The 13,644-nt window shown below is 37.6% G+C and overlaps 1 protein-coding gene and 1 long non-coding RNA gene across 3 annotated transcripts in view; both read right to left on the bottom strand.

Annotated features, from left to right (window-relative positions):
- Positions 1-1,899: 1,899 nt before the first annotated feature.
- On the bottom strand, positions 1,900-2,807 carry LOC108969380. The gene is made up of 2 exons (XR_001993389.1): positions 2,438-2,807; positions 1,900-2,378 (listed from the first exon to the last, which is right to left on the bottom strand). It is a non-coding gene; the product is annotated as an uncharacterized LOC108969380 (long non-coding RNA).
- A 2,718-nt stretch (positions 2,808-5,525) lies between these two features.
- Positions 5,526-13,644, bottom strand: part of LOC108969379 — a 35,869-nt gene continuing 27,750 nt past the window's right edge. For both annotated transcript variants that reach the window (XM_018934058.1, XM_018934059.1), the window contains exons 2-3: positions 5,685-12,608; positions 5,526-5,631 (exon numbers count right to left, since the gene is read on the bottom strand). In XM_018934058.1, the coding sequence (XP_018789603.1) occupies positions 5,617-5,631; positions 5,685-12,548 (6,879 nt within the window). In that variant the 5' untranslated portion in view covers positions 12,549-12,608 and the 3' untranslated portion in view covers positions 5,526-5,616. The remainder of the gene's footprint in view (positions 5,632-5,684; positions 12,609-13,644) is intronic.

Genomic DNA, 13,644 nt, shown 5'->3' with positions numbered 1-13,644 from the left:
ATTTCCTTTAATATTATTGTATATGTGTATTTTTTGCACATAAATAAAAATTGTTTGCTTGATATTTTTGTTGTATATGTTTTTAATATTAACACTAAGCTTTTTTTGTTTTTCGGTATACTTTCAGCCACACATGCAGTAAATATGCTTCTTACTTTATCAAATATGTATGTATGTATGTAGTCTCTAAATTTGTCTTTTCACAGTATATTAAAAGCTCGCAATATGTTTTTGTTGTTTTCGTTTTGATAACATTTAAAAATGTCGATATAAAGTTATGCGTGTATACCATATGTATGTATGTAAATGTCATTTGGTTTGATTTTGTTTCTGTAAATATTTTTTCTTTCTTGCTACTAACTGCAAATATTTTATTTTATCATTATTACTATTTTTTATCAAATTTATCAGAAAAATTTAAAATGAAAAAATTTTAATGAAGAAATTTGTCATATTATTATCTTAGTTTTGGTAATGCTACAACAAAATATATTATGGTAAATTAATATTTCCAAACTGATTGAAAAAGTTTTACTGTTTGTGTTTTAAGAAAATTGTATGCGTGTTTTGTATTTGCAAATCAATTTAATGAGTTAACGAAAGAGTGGAATATGATTTTCAGAGTCACGTATTAAGATTGGGTTATATGCATATGTTAGCTTTAGTCAATTATTATTTCATATTTTGAAAATTTTCATTAATATTTTGCACACCAAGAAATATCTCGAACGATGAAATCTTTAATTTACACCCTGAAATAAAAAGTATTGATATAATTTTTTTTAGTTACAAAAAAAATGTTAAAAATAAATAAAATGTACGCTTTCGTAAGCCAAATAAAGCATGATAAGCTGATGAAATTTGTACCTTCAAGCACAACAAAACTTCTTTTTAAAGCAAATGATTTATTTAAGAGATGTACTAGCATGAAAACAACAAATATAACTGCATCCACCACGAATTTTTAGTTTGACAATTAACACTTGGTTTCATAACGCCAGTTTGGAAATGATAACAGCAAATTTCTTACTGACAAATACATACATACTTTTATTTAAATCTTCTCCATTTTCCAACAAAATAGCAGTCAAAAATGTTAAAGAAATATTAAAGTAACATATGTGATGTAACTCTTGTTATCTGATAAGCATCTGATAATCGAAGCATTAGTTTGCTGCAAACCACCATAAATGACATATGAACATTAATAATCAAAATTTTGGAGCAGATTATTGAGAAAAATTATATTCATGTAAGAGTAAGTTGAAGCAATTATTTTCTTCTTATCAGATAAACTTCTAGGCATCACATTTATTGCAGTTTACGCTGATATTGTGATATCAATGAAGAAATACCTTTTAAGAAGTTTATCGTGCTTGGTAAACAGCGCTGTCATAAAAAGCGCTAATGAGACGTCAGCGTAACGGCTGACCGCGTAAAATAAACTAACAACCGATTAACAGTAACATAAATTTGGTATTGGTGTGTTGTAAAATCGGCTATAGGCATGTAAGCGATGTATAAAGAAGTTGAAATTTTGTATATTTACTATTAATGATGACTGGCATATTGCTTTTACAACATTTCTGTATGACAATTGCAAATGAAGTTTAATTATGAAGAGATTACAAACCAAGATGGAATATAAGATTTTGGTAAATGGGCTATGAATTCTGCTAATATGCTGCAAAACTGGCTGAAATCCAGTCACATTTGCAAACTCAAAATTTTCAGATCCTATCTTCTTCTTCTTAATTGGCGTAGACACCGCTTACGCGATTACAGCCGAGTTAACAACACCAGATCAGATCCTCAGATAGATTTTCAAAAATAATATGAATAATCTAGTTGACAAGTTTAATGCATCGATAGTGCCGTCTATCATTAAGAAATGTCTAAAAGTGTGTTGTTGAAGTCAATAAAAGTACACATTTCTAAAGAAACGAATGTCTAATGTCAATATAGTGAACTATTTTCCAAATCAAAATTCTTACGCTTGCACTGCAAAGCTTGATTTGCCGTTTTATTGCCAACTAATGTCAAAATAAGTATGTTTGAAACGAAAACGTGGATTAATAACCATAAAATTCAGTTTTAAGTAAACACAATACGATACTTTTTTTTGAAGAATGAAGTAAACTTAACTGCCAAAATGATAAGAAAAGATTAGAACATGACGACATAAACGAAATGAAGTGTCAAATGTTTATAGTAATTGCAAATAATAAGTAATCTGAACGGACCCGGATTTTTATCCGTCCACGGACTGTTAACTAGGCACCATTCCTTGAAATTGCTTCAGAAATGTTTTCTGCCGCTACAAAATCAAAAGCTGCCTCTTCTTTCGCTCATGACTAACGTATTTTCTGTCAAACGCACTACAAAAATGTAACGGATTGAAACTGTCGTAATCTTTATTGTTATAATTCTTGCTTACACAACGACATTGCCCCGCAATAAAATCGCAATGCAAATATTTTTCTAATAAAAGTATATTTCCAATCCAATTTCACTTCCTCTGCGTTACTTTCAAGAAAACAGTTATTGCTTGAGTGTGTTGTCGTTACAAGTGTGAAATGCAAAAAGTCTTGGTTCGTAAAATTGCCTGCTACGTAACGAATTATTCGCAGCAAATATGAAATGTGTGAAAAACTAATTAGGTTTTCCGTAATTGGCGATTAGTGAAGCATTCGTTTGTCGTGCCTGCTGTAAATACATACAAATGTGTAGTGTGTGCTTGTCACATATAACTGGCAGAGTGTAACGCGAATTATTTCGTTATGCGGTGGCAAGAGACCTGGTATAATTAAGCTGAAAATCATAACTCTGTTATTTATCACAATTTCTCTGAAGCAATATTGTACTAGAAATTTATTAGTATTTTTTTTTCAAATTGTTAACAACTCAGATAAGCTGAGTTACAAGCTTTTGAAATATGTTGTTGCATGCAGACAGTTTAGACAAATTTTTCAATACAGGGTGTGCAATATAACTTATTTGCAGGGGTAAAAAGTGAAAAAAATACATATTATTGAAAGTTGAACAGATTTTTTTTTCTAATAAAACGTATGTGAAAATAAAACTTTTTTATTTTTTTTTGGTTTTTTTATGATCATATTTTGAATCAGTTTTTCCGCTATTTACCTATTGTATAAAAAAAACACTAGATACTAATATATAAATAACGAGAGCACAAATTTCCACACTAGTGCTTACCCTAAACGTTGCAAAAAAATTATGGAAAATTGTTTAAAATGTTGTTCAATAACAAATAACAGATAATGTCATTTTAAACCGCGGCCATTTGCCTAAAACGCAAATTCCGATTCCCGATAAGACGCTAATACACGCAGTTAAATTTCCATTACAATTAAGGTTAAAACTAAAGTAAGATATAAGTATATATGTACAGTTACGGACAATAAAATAGAATCAGAGGTTGTGTTTTGATTTGATTGAATTTATAAAGCGTTACATTAACATAATTAGATCTGTGGAAAATATGCTTGTATCAATTATGTAATTATGTGACTTGTGGAGAAAAATCTCTGTGACCCATTGTCCCGAAAGGTGCAACCGTATTCAGTTTACAAGAAGACATATTAATTATGCTGGAGCTGAAAATTAAGATGTAAGTCCGATGTCCAAAAAACAATGTAATGGTTTGGGGACGTTTCTCATGGTGTGGATACATATTGTCATACACATGTTAAAATTTTAGACGAAGTCTTTAATTCGTCTTTCATTTGCCAACTGCAACAACAGAGCGGCCCGAAGCATGCAAAAGGTTTGCTAAGACCATCGTGTAGATGTTATGTCTTTGCCATCACAAGAACTAGATCTGAATCCAATCGAAAGCTTATGGAAAAACGTTGAGGAAAATATTGGAGCCATTGAATCAAAAAATAAGGTGGAACACTGAGAGTAGTGCAAAGGTCTGGCATTCTGTAACAGAGAGCACTTTCTGTAGCCTAATTCAGTCTATGTCTAGAAGATGTACATCTGTATTATACGATAAAGGGTGCTAACAACGGATTTTCTCTGTCAAAATTTATTTGTTTTTTTAATTTAAGATATTATGATTCTATTTTTTCGTCCTCAGAAATTTTGAGATTTGCACTTTTTTTAATTTAAATCAAATTCATATTTTCATAATTTTTTTAGAATGAAAATTTAGTACAATGGATGATTCAGTTTTATTGACCGTAACTGTATATACTTGTATTGTAGATGGAATAAAGTAAATTATACATAAATATAATATACGGTAAGTGAACAGTCGAAGAGCTGTGCTATTTTTGAACGCATTCATGCGCATGAAACAGCTGATTTTATCTTTATGTTTTGGCTTTGGAGGAAATTAAAAATATTTAAAAACCTAAAGATATATTGCATTACAAAAATACAGTTATTTTTCCCATTACTTTAAATAATAAAACAATGCAGTATTTTTTACTTAAATATACAGAAATATTTTAAGAATAACAGTTACAACAATAAAGTTATGTAGTTGGGGAAAAGTGCACTGCATATATATATATTTAAACGACTTTTAGTGTCATGAGATTCTTCGAACAATACATGTTTTTCAATGATAAACAAAAGATATGATGATCTATAACTGTTGCATTGTGTCTTTTACTAGATAATATAAAGATTGATAAAGGAAGTATTGAAAATGTGTCAGCACGTGCCATTTCTGTCTTTAAATAAATATTTCCTAGCGCAACTTAAAAGTAATCACAAAGTTAGACCAGTTCGGGTCTCTTTAGGATCCTAAAAACTTTATTTAAACAGTAGAATAGTGAAAAATATCCCTGTCTAAAGCGCGGTGGAATCGAAAAATTCGCGTTGACCGTTTGAATGCATTTTTCTTAAAACTGTATTTCTACAATGTGCGACAAAGGTACGTGAAGACTATCGCAAGTATACACCCGCTCTTCTTATTGCAGCTTCGCAGTAAATTATTTGATAAACTCCATTGTATTGGTGTGTTATTACATTATACTTTTTTCTAAAAAATTTACTGTTCATTTTCTCCGGTATAAATATGTCTTCAGTTAACAGTTGTACTTTACAACCAAATTTTATATACATTAAGACTCTGTTCTTCATTTTGTTTCAGATTGCACGAGCTCTAAGAGTCATGGTAGCCCTTAAGTCTTCTAGAAAAAACTTCCAACTCCGTGAAAAAAAGTTTAAAGTTAGATCTTTTTTGGGAACTCTAGACTGCCCTAATCCCTTAAAGCAATAGCGTCAAACTTGCTTCTTTTGAATGTTTCTGGTTAACTCAAAGATGTAAAGCTAAACCATACTATAGTCACAGAAGTTTAGCTCTCGAACCACACTTGCAATTCTTATAGAAACGCTTTACAATGAAAGCCAAATTTTAGACCCACTTTTTTTTAAATACTCTATATTAAACCCCAAATTTCCTTTAAATTAAAATACCCAAAACCGTTAGTACATTCGCTAGTCTTTCAGTAAACAGTCGCTTCGGTTTGCTCACCTCACTACTCTTCGACATACATGTGGGCCTTCCTCAATTCCCGCTCCCTGAATCTCGCTATCAAGCATTGCAATATCCAACGATGTATATATTTTTTGAGTACACGATTACCATGGTGGGGCCTAAAATGTACTCGTTTCAACACATATTTGTCACGCAAACTATTGTATAATACCTGTCGTTTGAGCCGCTTGTAATCATGCGAGACGATTTCTTCGTGATGTATGGCGGGAAAATCGAATTGTGTATTGAGTGAGTCATCGTTCGTGATCCTCAACTCATCTTCAACGTACTCTACTGTGTGGGGGGGTGTAATGTATGGGGTTAACGGTAGTGCAGATGGGGAATTATCTACGGCATCGTCTACATTCACTAATGACTCGAGATAATCGGTTTGCATATCATCGGTCACTACCACTCCTTCTTGTGGACTTTCTAAACCCATCATTTCTTCTGCATGCATTTCAGCATTTACAGCTCTTTCAATATCTTCTATACCTTCATCGACTTGCATGGGCAAATCGCTGGCCTGAGCATGCGCCACAACGCTGAGCACATTTTCATTCATATCACATTGTAAAACATATAAATCACTATCGTTAACTAAAATTTCTTCTAAATTAATTAGTACTACATCTTGAGCTTCTCTCTCCTCAGCATCGCCGTCTTCGGGATCTGATGTGACACCGGCTTGTCGATACATTTCGGCTAAAGCTTCTTCAACGCTCAATTCACGGTCCAACGCTTCGGGCGTGTTTTGGTTTGTGTTGTTGTTACTGTTGTTGTTGGCGCTAATTTCAAAGGAACTACTTAAGGCAATATTACAAAGGTCACTTAGCTTTGGTATTTTACTATTTAACGCATCCTCAGTTCGGTTATTTAGCGTATGATTTTCAGTGGAAGTTACTCGCTCTATATAGTCCAGCGATAGTTTCTTCAAACTCGGTACTCCACTGTTGTCATCATCATTATCATCGATATTTATTGCTGCGCAAAACACAGTTTCATTCTGCGGCTGGTTTTCTTCCACTGCGAGTTCACGCGCCAAACCTTCGACATCGCACGACTTCTCACAACTCTCTACACACTCTTCCACCACCTCCGTACCCATACAGCCACGCTCTGCCGCAGCCATTGTCACGTTTGCTTCACCGTTAATTGCAACGCAATCTTCATTTTGCATTAGTTTGTTATCTTCCGCCACACCATTCACTGTTTCGGCTTGTTGCTGTTTCAAAACGCTTGTTGTTTTGTCGGCACTTTGTTTTTCATCGTCCACTGTATCGGTTTTAACATCCTCAAGGTTTGTACTTATCTCTTCATGCCCATCACTATCGCTTTCTAATATTTTTTTCAAGGTTTTAATGTCGTTCTCCGTTATCGTTTTCGAAGAATTGATATATACTTCATTGCCACTGTTATCTTCGATATTGGTCGCTGCCGTATTCTTTTCGCCATTTTCAAGCTCAAGTGAGATACCCGCTTCATTTGCCTGATGTTGCGAAAGTTCTCTTTCCAGCTCCTTCATTTCATTGAAATCGCTTTGCACCGTTGTTAGGCTACTTTGAGAATTCTCGTCCGCCGACGAAGTGGAACTGGACGATGAGGATGTGCTCGATCTGCGGCTAGAAGATGATGTGGATGAATCAGTATTGCTTGATGAGTTACTGTCTGATAAATGTTCGTCAAGATCCATATTCTTCGTGAAGTAATTTTTCGACGTTGTTGTGAAATGTTCTGCACTTCTTCTAGCTCCAAACATATCAAGGCCATTCTCTGTTTCAGATAAATCTACATCTCTATTGAAGTGATTTGGTAGTTTTGCTTGCTCGTCTAGATCAAATGCGTTTAGCATTATAATGTCTGCGTCATTACTATTTTCGTTCTTCATATGTGCTGGAGAAACCATATGTGCAGCAACTTCCATGATGGTTAAAGGACTACTGTCAAACCCTGTTGGATTTTCAGCAACCTTAAATGTGTCTTCGAGGTCCATAATGTTGCACGGTCCTGAAAATCCAGATAACGAATTCTCATTCTGAGGTACGGAGATTGCACATTCAGGTACTTCTGTTTTCTGATTATGTATTGAATTCTCCTCAACTTCTGCGGAACACGTCAGATCCATTGCTTCCAACTCCCTATTTTCAACTTTCTCGTCAACTAAATCAGTAACTGCCGCTTTTTGTCCGTTATCTTCGGTGATCTCATTCACATGATCTTCAGAATCATTTGGTGGAATAACTTGGCTTACGATATTTTTGGTTAAACACGCCAGGTTTTCCATATCAGGTGATCTATTTTCAGCACTTTCATTGCAAATCCACTGGTTCTCTAAAATATCCATTATATTTACACTTGTATTTAAATCGGAAAAGGGTTTGTCAATATCTTTTGTTAAAGATTTCATGGTTACGATTTCACCATCCCCTGATATATCAGCATCATATGCTTCGGATTCAATTTCCTTAATTTCCACTCTATTATCATTTCGGTCATGTTCATCATCATGAGTAGGCCTTGTGTTAATGCATTCTGCATCAGGTTCTATATTATTAACCATTGGTACTGTAATACAACCAGGACTATGAACTTCTTCGATTTTATCCGTTTCAATGCTATCGAGCTCCATTTTGGAATCCTTCACATCCAAAGTAGTTGGCATGTCAAAATCAATGTGATTCTTCAAATTAACGTCGTTTTGAGTAACCTCAATGGTCTTGAGACCCAATTCAGCTATTAGAGGTTCTTCCGGTGACTGTTTTGAAGATTCTGATTCATCAATTTCTGAACTTTTATTAGAAAGTTCGTTTCGAACGTTCTCTTCAAAAATGTTTTCTGCGAATGATGTCAATGAAGGTGGACATGTTACCTTATTACAGACCTCGTTGATAGTATTTTCTTTCGCTTCACAGTCTTTCACTTCGTGCAGCATTGGGCTATCCCTTACACTTTCTTCATTGGTATTTGTTTCTGGGATTTTATCAATTTCTTTATACATCTCAGCACCCTTCAAGAGTTTGTTTTGGAACAGCTCTGAGTTAATGAAAGCCACGCACAGGAATTTCAATGTTTGCGGATTGAAATATTGTTTGATATCGCTTCCATCTGTAGTTGGTAGTGTAGTGCTATTTATGCGGTCGATTAACGGTAAGTGTTTTAGCGAGACTTTGACCATTTCTTCTCTTAACATACTGGATATAATGAGTCGTTTGTTAATCTTAACGAACTGATGATATAGTGCCCGTATCCTGCGTTGATAGAAAGAAGGACCTTTGTTTTGTCGTCTTTTTATATATTTTAAACGAAGTGTGTGTAAGCGGACATTGTAGTCTTTTGTTCTGTAAGGTTTGGAGAAGGTCTCTGTAGAAATAGTTTCCTTATTCACTTCTTGTTCAAGATCGTGCGATTGCTTCGGAATTTTACTTGGATTATTGGTCGTTTCCGAAAATTTTCGTTTTCGTTTATGAAACTTCGAAAAACTTTTAATTTTTTGTGCTATCTCCATATCGCTTTCCGTATTTAGTTTGACCGCTGTGTTATTTATTTCATTTGTTGGCACTTCCTGGTTTACGGCAACATTAGTATTGATATCGGAATGAACTAATTTGTTGCTTACAGCTGTAGTAAAATAGTTCTCATTGTTACTGCTAACCTTGTATTCAAACTCATTTCCAATTTTATTAATGAAGGTCTCGTATTCCTTCTCAAATGTGGAACCATTCGAACTGGTTGTATTGTCACATTCAATGCTTCTATCGAATGTGCTGTCGCTCTTTGCCTGGACGGTTAATAAGGACTGTTCTGGTCGGTGCTCTGCGAAACAAAAGTCTTTCTCCAATTTTTCTGCCATTTTTGGTACAGCAGAAGTATTTACGGCTTTAAGATTAGCAATTATTTCAAGATTTTCTGATTCGAGCATTGCATTGGGTGTAACTACTCCGAGCGCTTCGGTAGCCGCTTTCATGATGACGCTACCGTTGCGCATGGGCGTTGTATCGGTATTAATTTTTGGTATCTTCACCACCTTTATTGATTCTAGTTCATCGAGCTCTTTTTCTACATCGAAGCAATCCAAGCTTACGTCCTTGTCATTGGATTTTCCGACAACATTGTTGTTGCTTGGTGCCTTAGTTGCGCCTGATATATTTGGCACTGCGCCGCCCGACTTCTCGATATCGATGACAATGTCAGGTAAGTTTATATTTGCATACTGATTTTGATCCATATTAATGGTGCTACCAGCGCCGATGTTTGGTTGCGTCTTTGGGTGTGGATAATAATCTTCTTTTATTTGCAAGTTATTTATAACTAAGGGTTGGGGTTGCGCCCTATATAGCGGTGCGGAGTCCCCAACATAGGCAGCTGGTGTATTCGCTTCGGTGGGAAGTTCTTGCAAGCTCGACATTTTATTTATTACTTCAACACAGTTAGTATTATCTTCGACACGCATGACTTGATCAATCGTTTGTGGTGCGTTCTCAACAAACTGTAGCTCATCGGCGCCACCGTAATCCTCTTCATCCTCATTCCATGTGCTGAGAAAATCTCGCAAGCTAGAGTAAGTTTTAGTGGTGGGTGTTGTCGGTGTTGGGTTTCCAGGCTTAACTGTATTCTCACGCGTTGCTGATTTGCCATACATGCCGTCGTCGATTGGTTCCAATGCTCTGGTCAGACCATAGCTATTATCGTATTGGTTCTGGCTCATATTGGTAGCCATATGCTCATCTAAATTGGTGAGCGTTGGCTCTGCTATGAAACTGTCATCATTTGGCGTAACCGCGGGCTTCCGATAGTCGATTAATGAATTCTTCGTAGAAGTAGACTGCGTGTAGGGTGGTGGCAAATTGGGTAAATGGTCAACTCTTTGGACTAAACTTTCACGTCGCTCTTCAACTAACGGCGTAGATTGTATAGGCCCCATATAGCTGTCATAGTTGGTTTGCATATTGAGATCATTATAAAAAGCAGTTGTGATGTCACTGTGGGAACCCGGTGTCATATTACGATTGAGCGGTGGATGTGCAACGACGGCAGTAGGTGCCATAGCGTTCCCATATTGAGCATTGTGGGCCATACCTGCCGGATGGGAATGATAATTCATGTTCGTCGCTTCGTATGCGGGCGTTGCAGCGTAGACATCATTTGTATTCACCTTTGATTTGTTTACTGGTCCATAATCTAGCACGTTATATTTGATGACAGGACTGTTACCGCTGCCGATTGCAGTACTGCTGGAGCCGTACGGAGGCGTTTGCGAGTGTGGGTTATACGTGTTCGGTGGGAGGTGAGGATGGTGTGCCGTACGAGGATAGTAGCAGTTTTGTTGTTGAAATTGTGAGCAACAATTTTGGCGCGCGGTGGCTGTAGCCACGGAAGGCGTGTAGGGATGATGATATGCGAGGGAGGGATGTGCAGACGGCGCCAAAGCGGTTGGCACGCCGCCCGTAGTTAGCGGTGCATGGTGTGGATAAGGGTGTGACAAACGTTCGGCCAGTGTGGGTACAAGGTGTGCTGAGGAATGTGGCGAATTCGACCAGGCACTACGTCCAGTCGCATTCGACGTCATATACTGTTGGTGTGGGTTATAGTATGAATTGTACTTATCATATTTGTTGCTATACTTCTCAGAAGTGTAGTATATATCACGATTGGCGGCGGCGACTGTGGCGTTACTCCCTACATAGCTGGCATTCGTCGGCGGTATGGCGGCAGTAGGTATGCCGTTGGGCGGTGGCAGCGTGCGACAATTACCGTTGGCATAGTCCATGCTCCAGTGCCAAGCCGACGTGGCCGATGGCTTGCGGTAGGCGTCGTTGGGAATTTCAGCAGCATACTGTGGTGGCACTGACGTAGATGCAGTCGGCGCGGGAGCGTATGATACTGCATTGTAGGGCATTGCTGAGAGGTTGGCGGGTGGTGTGGTTGTATAGTACGGTGACTGTGCCACGGTGCTCACTGCATTGTACAAATATTTATCATACTTATCGATATAAATGCTGCTACTACTGTTGCTGCCGTTACTGTTATTCGACGCATTGCCGATAGGAATGCCGACAGGCATTGCTGTATTGCCGTAATGCATGCTTAGACGTTGTTGCGGCAAGCGCGTATTCGGCATGTTGTTGAATGCTTTCACATGCGTCGGACTCGCACCATACGGCACGTCCTGTAGCGGTTTTCCTGCGTGATGCTGCGTAAAGCTTTGCGTATAATTCCCTGTGTTGCTAATATCTAAAGGTTGGTTCCCGTAGTTCAGATAATCGCCAAGGGTTGGCAATTTGGTTCCAGTAGACATTCTATATTTGATGGGGTCCCCATAGGTGCCCGAACCACCCGTCTGCGCTGAATTCGCATAGAACGGCGTTGCGGCGGCCTGCGGTTTAGCGGGTGTATTCGACTCACCAATACGTTTTGTAGAACGGAGCGCGATTTCGCTGCTATTGTTATTGTAAATTTTGTTGCTGTTGGCAGTATTAGTGTGTGGCTGTACAGCTGCCTGCGTGAGCTGCTTACTCGGCTTCTCCAAGGTTGTATAATACGATGTAGCATGCCGCATGCCCAATAAATTGCGTTCACCACCACCACTGGACTGCTGATAGCTTTCGCCACCGCTGATATAAGGGTACGAATCGTATGTATTATCTAATTGCGAGGATGTAGGCAACGGCTCCGTTAATTGATATGAATGTGTTTGATGTGGGAACTGTGGATGTGGTGGATGATGAAGTGTAGGCTGATGCTGCTGTTGTTGCTGGTGGTGTTGCTGCTGGAACGTTTCATTGTAGTACGGCGTTACGGCAGCTATCGTGGCCACAGGTGTCGGCTCGACCAAGCCCACCGGTGTGTTGGAATGCGAGTCCGAATATTGGCTGTGACTACTGCTACTGCCGGCTGAGGCGGGATTGGTGGGGGTGGTGGCGCTCGCATAGCCACTGCTGTTACTGCTGCTGCTGCTGCCACAACTCATGTTGRTATTGCTGTTGCTGGTGGCGCCCAGCGGCATTGCGATTATAGATTCAACAGTCGTAGCATCCATGCTCTGAAGTCTACCACTTTGCGTTAACGAAAAGCCAACTTCCGGCAAACGGTGTTGAAACTGTAAATAGAATTTATGCGGCTATCAGTGGATGATATTGAATTTTGTAGACAGTTCTTAAATTTACTAAAATATTCTTCAATTAAAAGTAATGGCCCTAAAGTGCGACGAATGTGTCAAGAAAACACTCACGTTAAAATTAGACTAATAAACCGAAAAATAGCAATTATATTTAAGTACACATCGATGTATTTTTTTTTTCTAAAACTGCGCTTATTATTTGGATGCGCACACTTCGGTTCTTTCAACGCAAATGTGCGTCCACTTTCATGGAAAAGCTTAAATAAATATTGGAAAATACGAAAACGAACTGAAAAGTGCTGTGCGCGGAATTGGGACTTTATGCATTGGACATGCATGTGTGTATGTAAGTAGATAATCTACGGTCATTTACTAAAATGTTCATTAAATATTAACGATTAACTGTCATTTTTGTTGGTCAACTTTGCGGCGGACTTGACTGCTTTCCTACATATGTATGTACATATAGTCGGAAGAGAAGTGCATACATATGTATGTCTTCCAATACATAATACTATATATCCGATATAAATGAATATCCATGCATAAATGACGCTATGGCATACATACAGAACAATAACTAAGTACACACATACGCAAGCATATTCGTATTTTTATACGCATATGTACATATGTATGTATGCGTATAAAAATACGAATATGCTTGCGTATGGGTGTACTTAGTTATTGTATGTACATATTATATATAGTCTTGTTCAGTGCTCTAAAGCAGGTGTTCAATCGCGTTTTTGGTTTCTATTAGCGTCTGTCAGCATGTTGCCTCGCACGCTTTTCGAAGTCACTACTGTGACCCGCCAATTCGTTTTCAGCCCTCCTTTGTCGTGGCAACCACGTGATGCAAAACAAACCTTTTACTGTTAGCTGGAAAATACTGTTTTCTAACATTGACCGACAAAACTTATCAAAGTCCGCAGTGATGTGGTGACTCAAATGGGACTCTCATGTATGCCGTTCAACGTAGCTTTCAGTTTCAGTTAACGTTCAGCTTTTAAAG

Source organism: Bactrocera latifrons, unplaced genomic scaffold (assembly GCF_001853355.1).
Source record: "Bactrocera latifrons isolate USDA-ARS-PBARC rearing strain unplaced genomic scaffold, ASM185335v1 scaffold_25, whole genome shotgun sequence".
Lineage (NCBI taxonomy): Eukaryota > Metazoa > Arthropoda > Insecta > Diptera > Tephritidae > Bactrocera > Bactrocera latifrons.
Note: the sequence above shows the minus strand (reverse complement) of the source record. Positions and strands in the feature narration are given on the sequence as shown.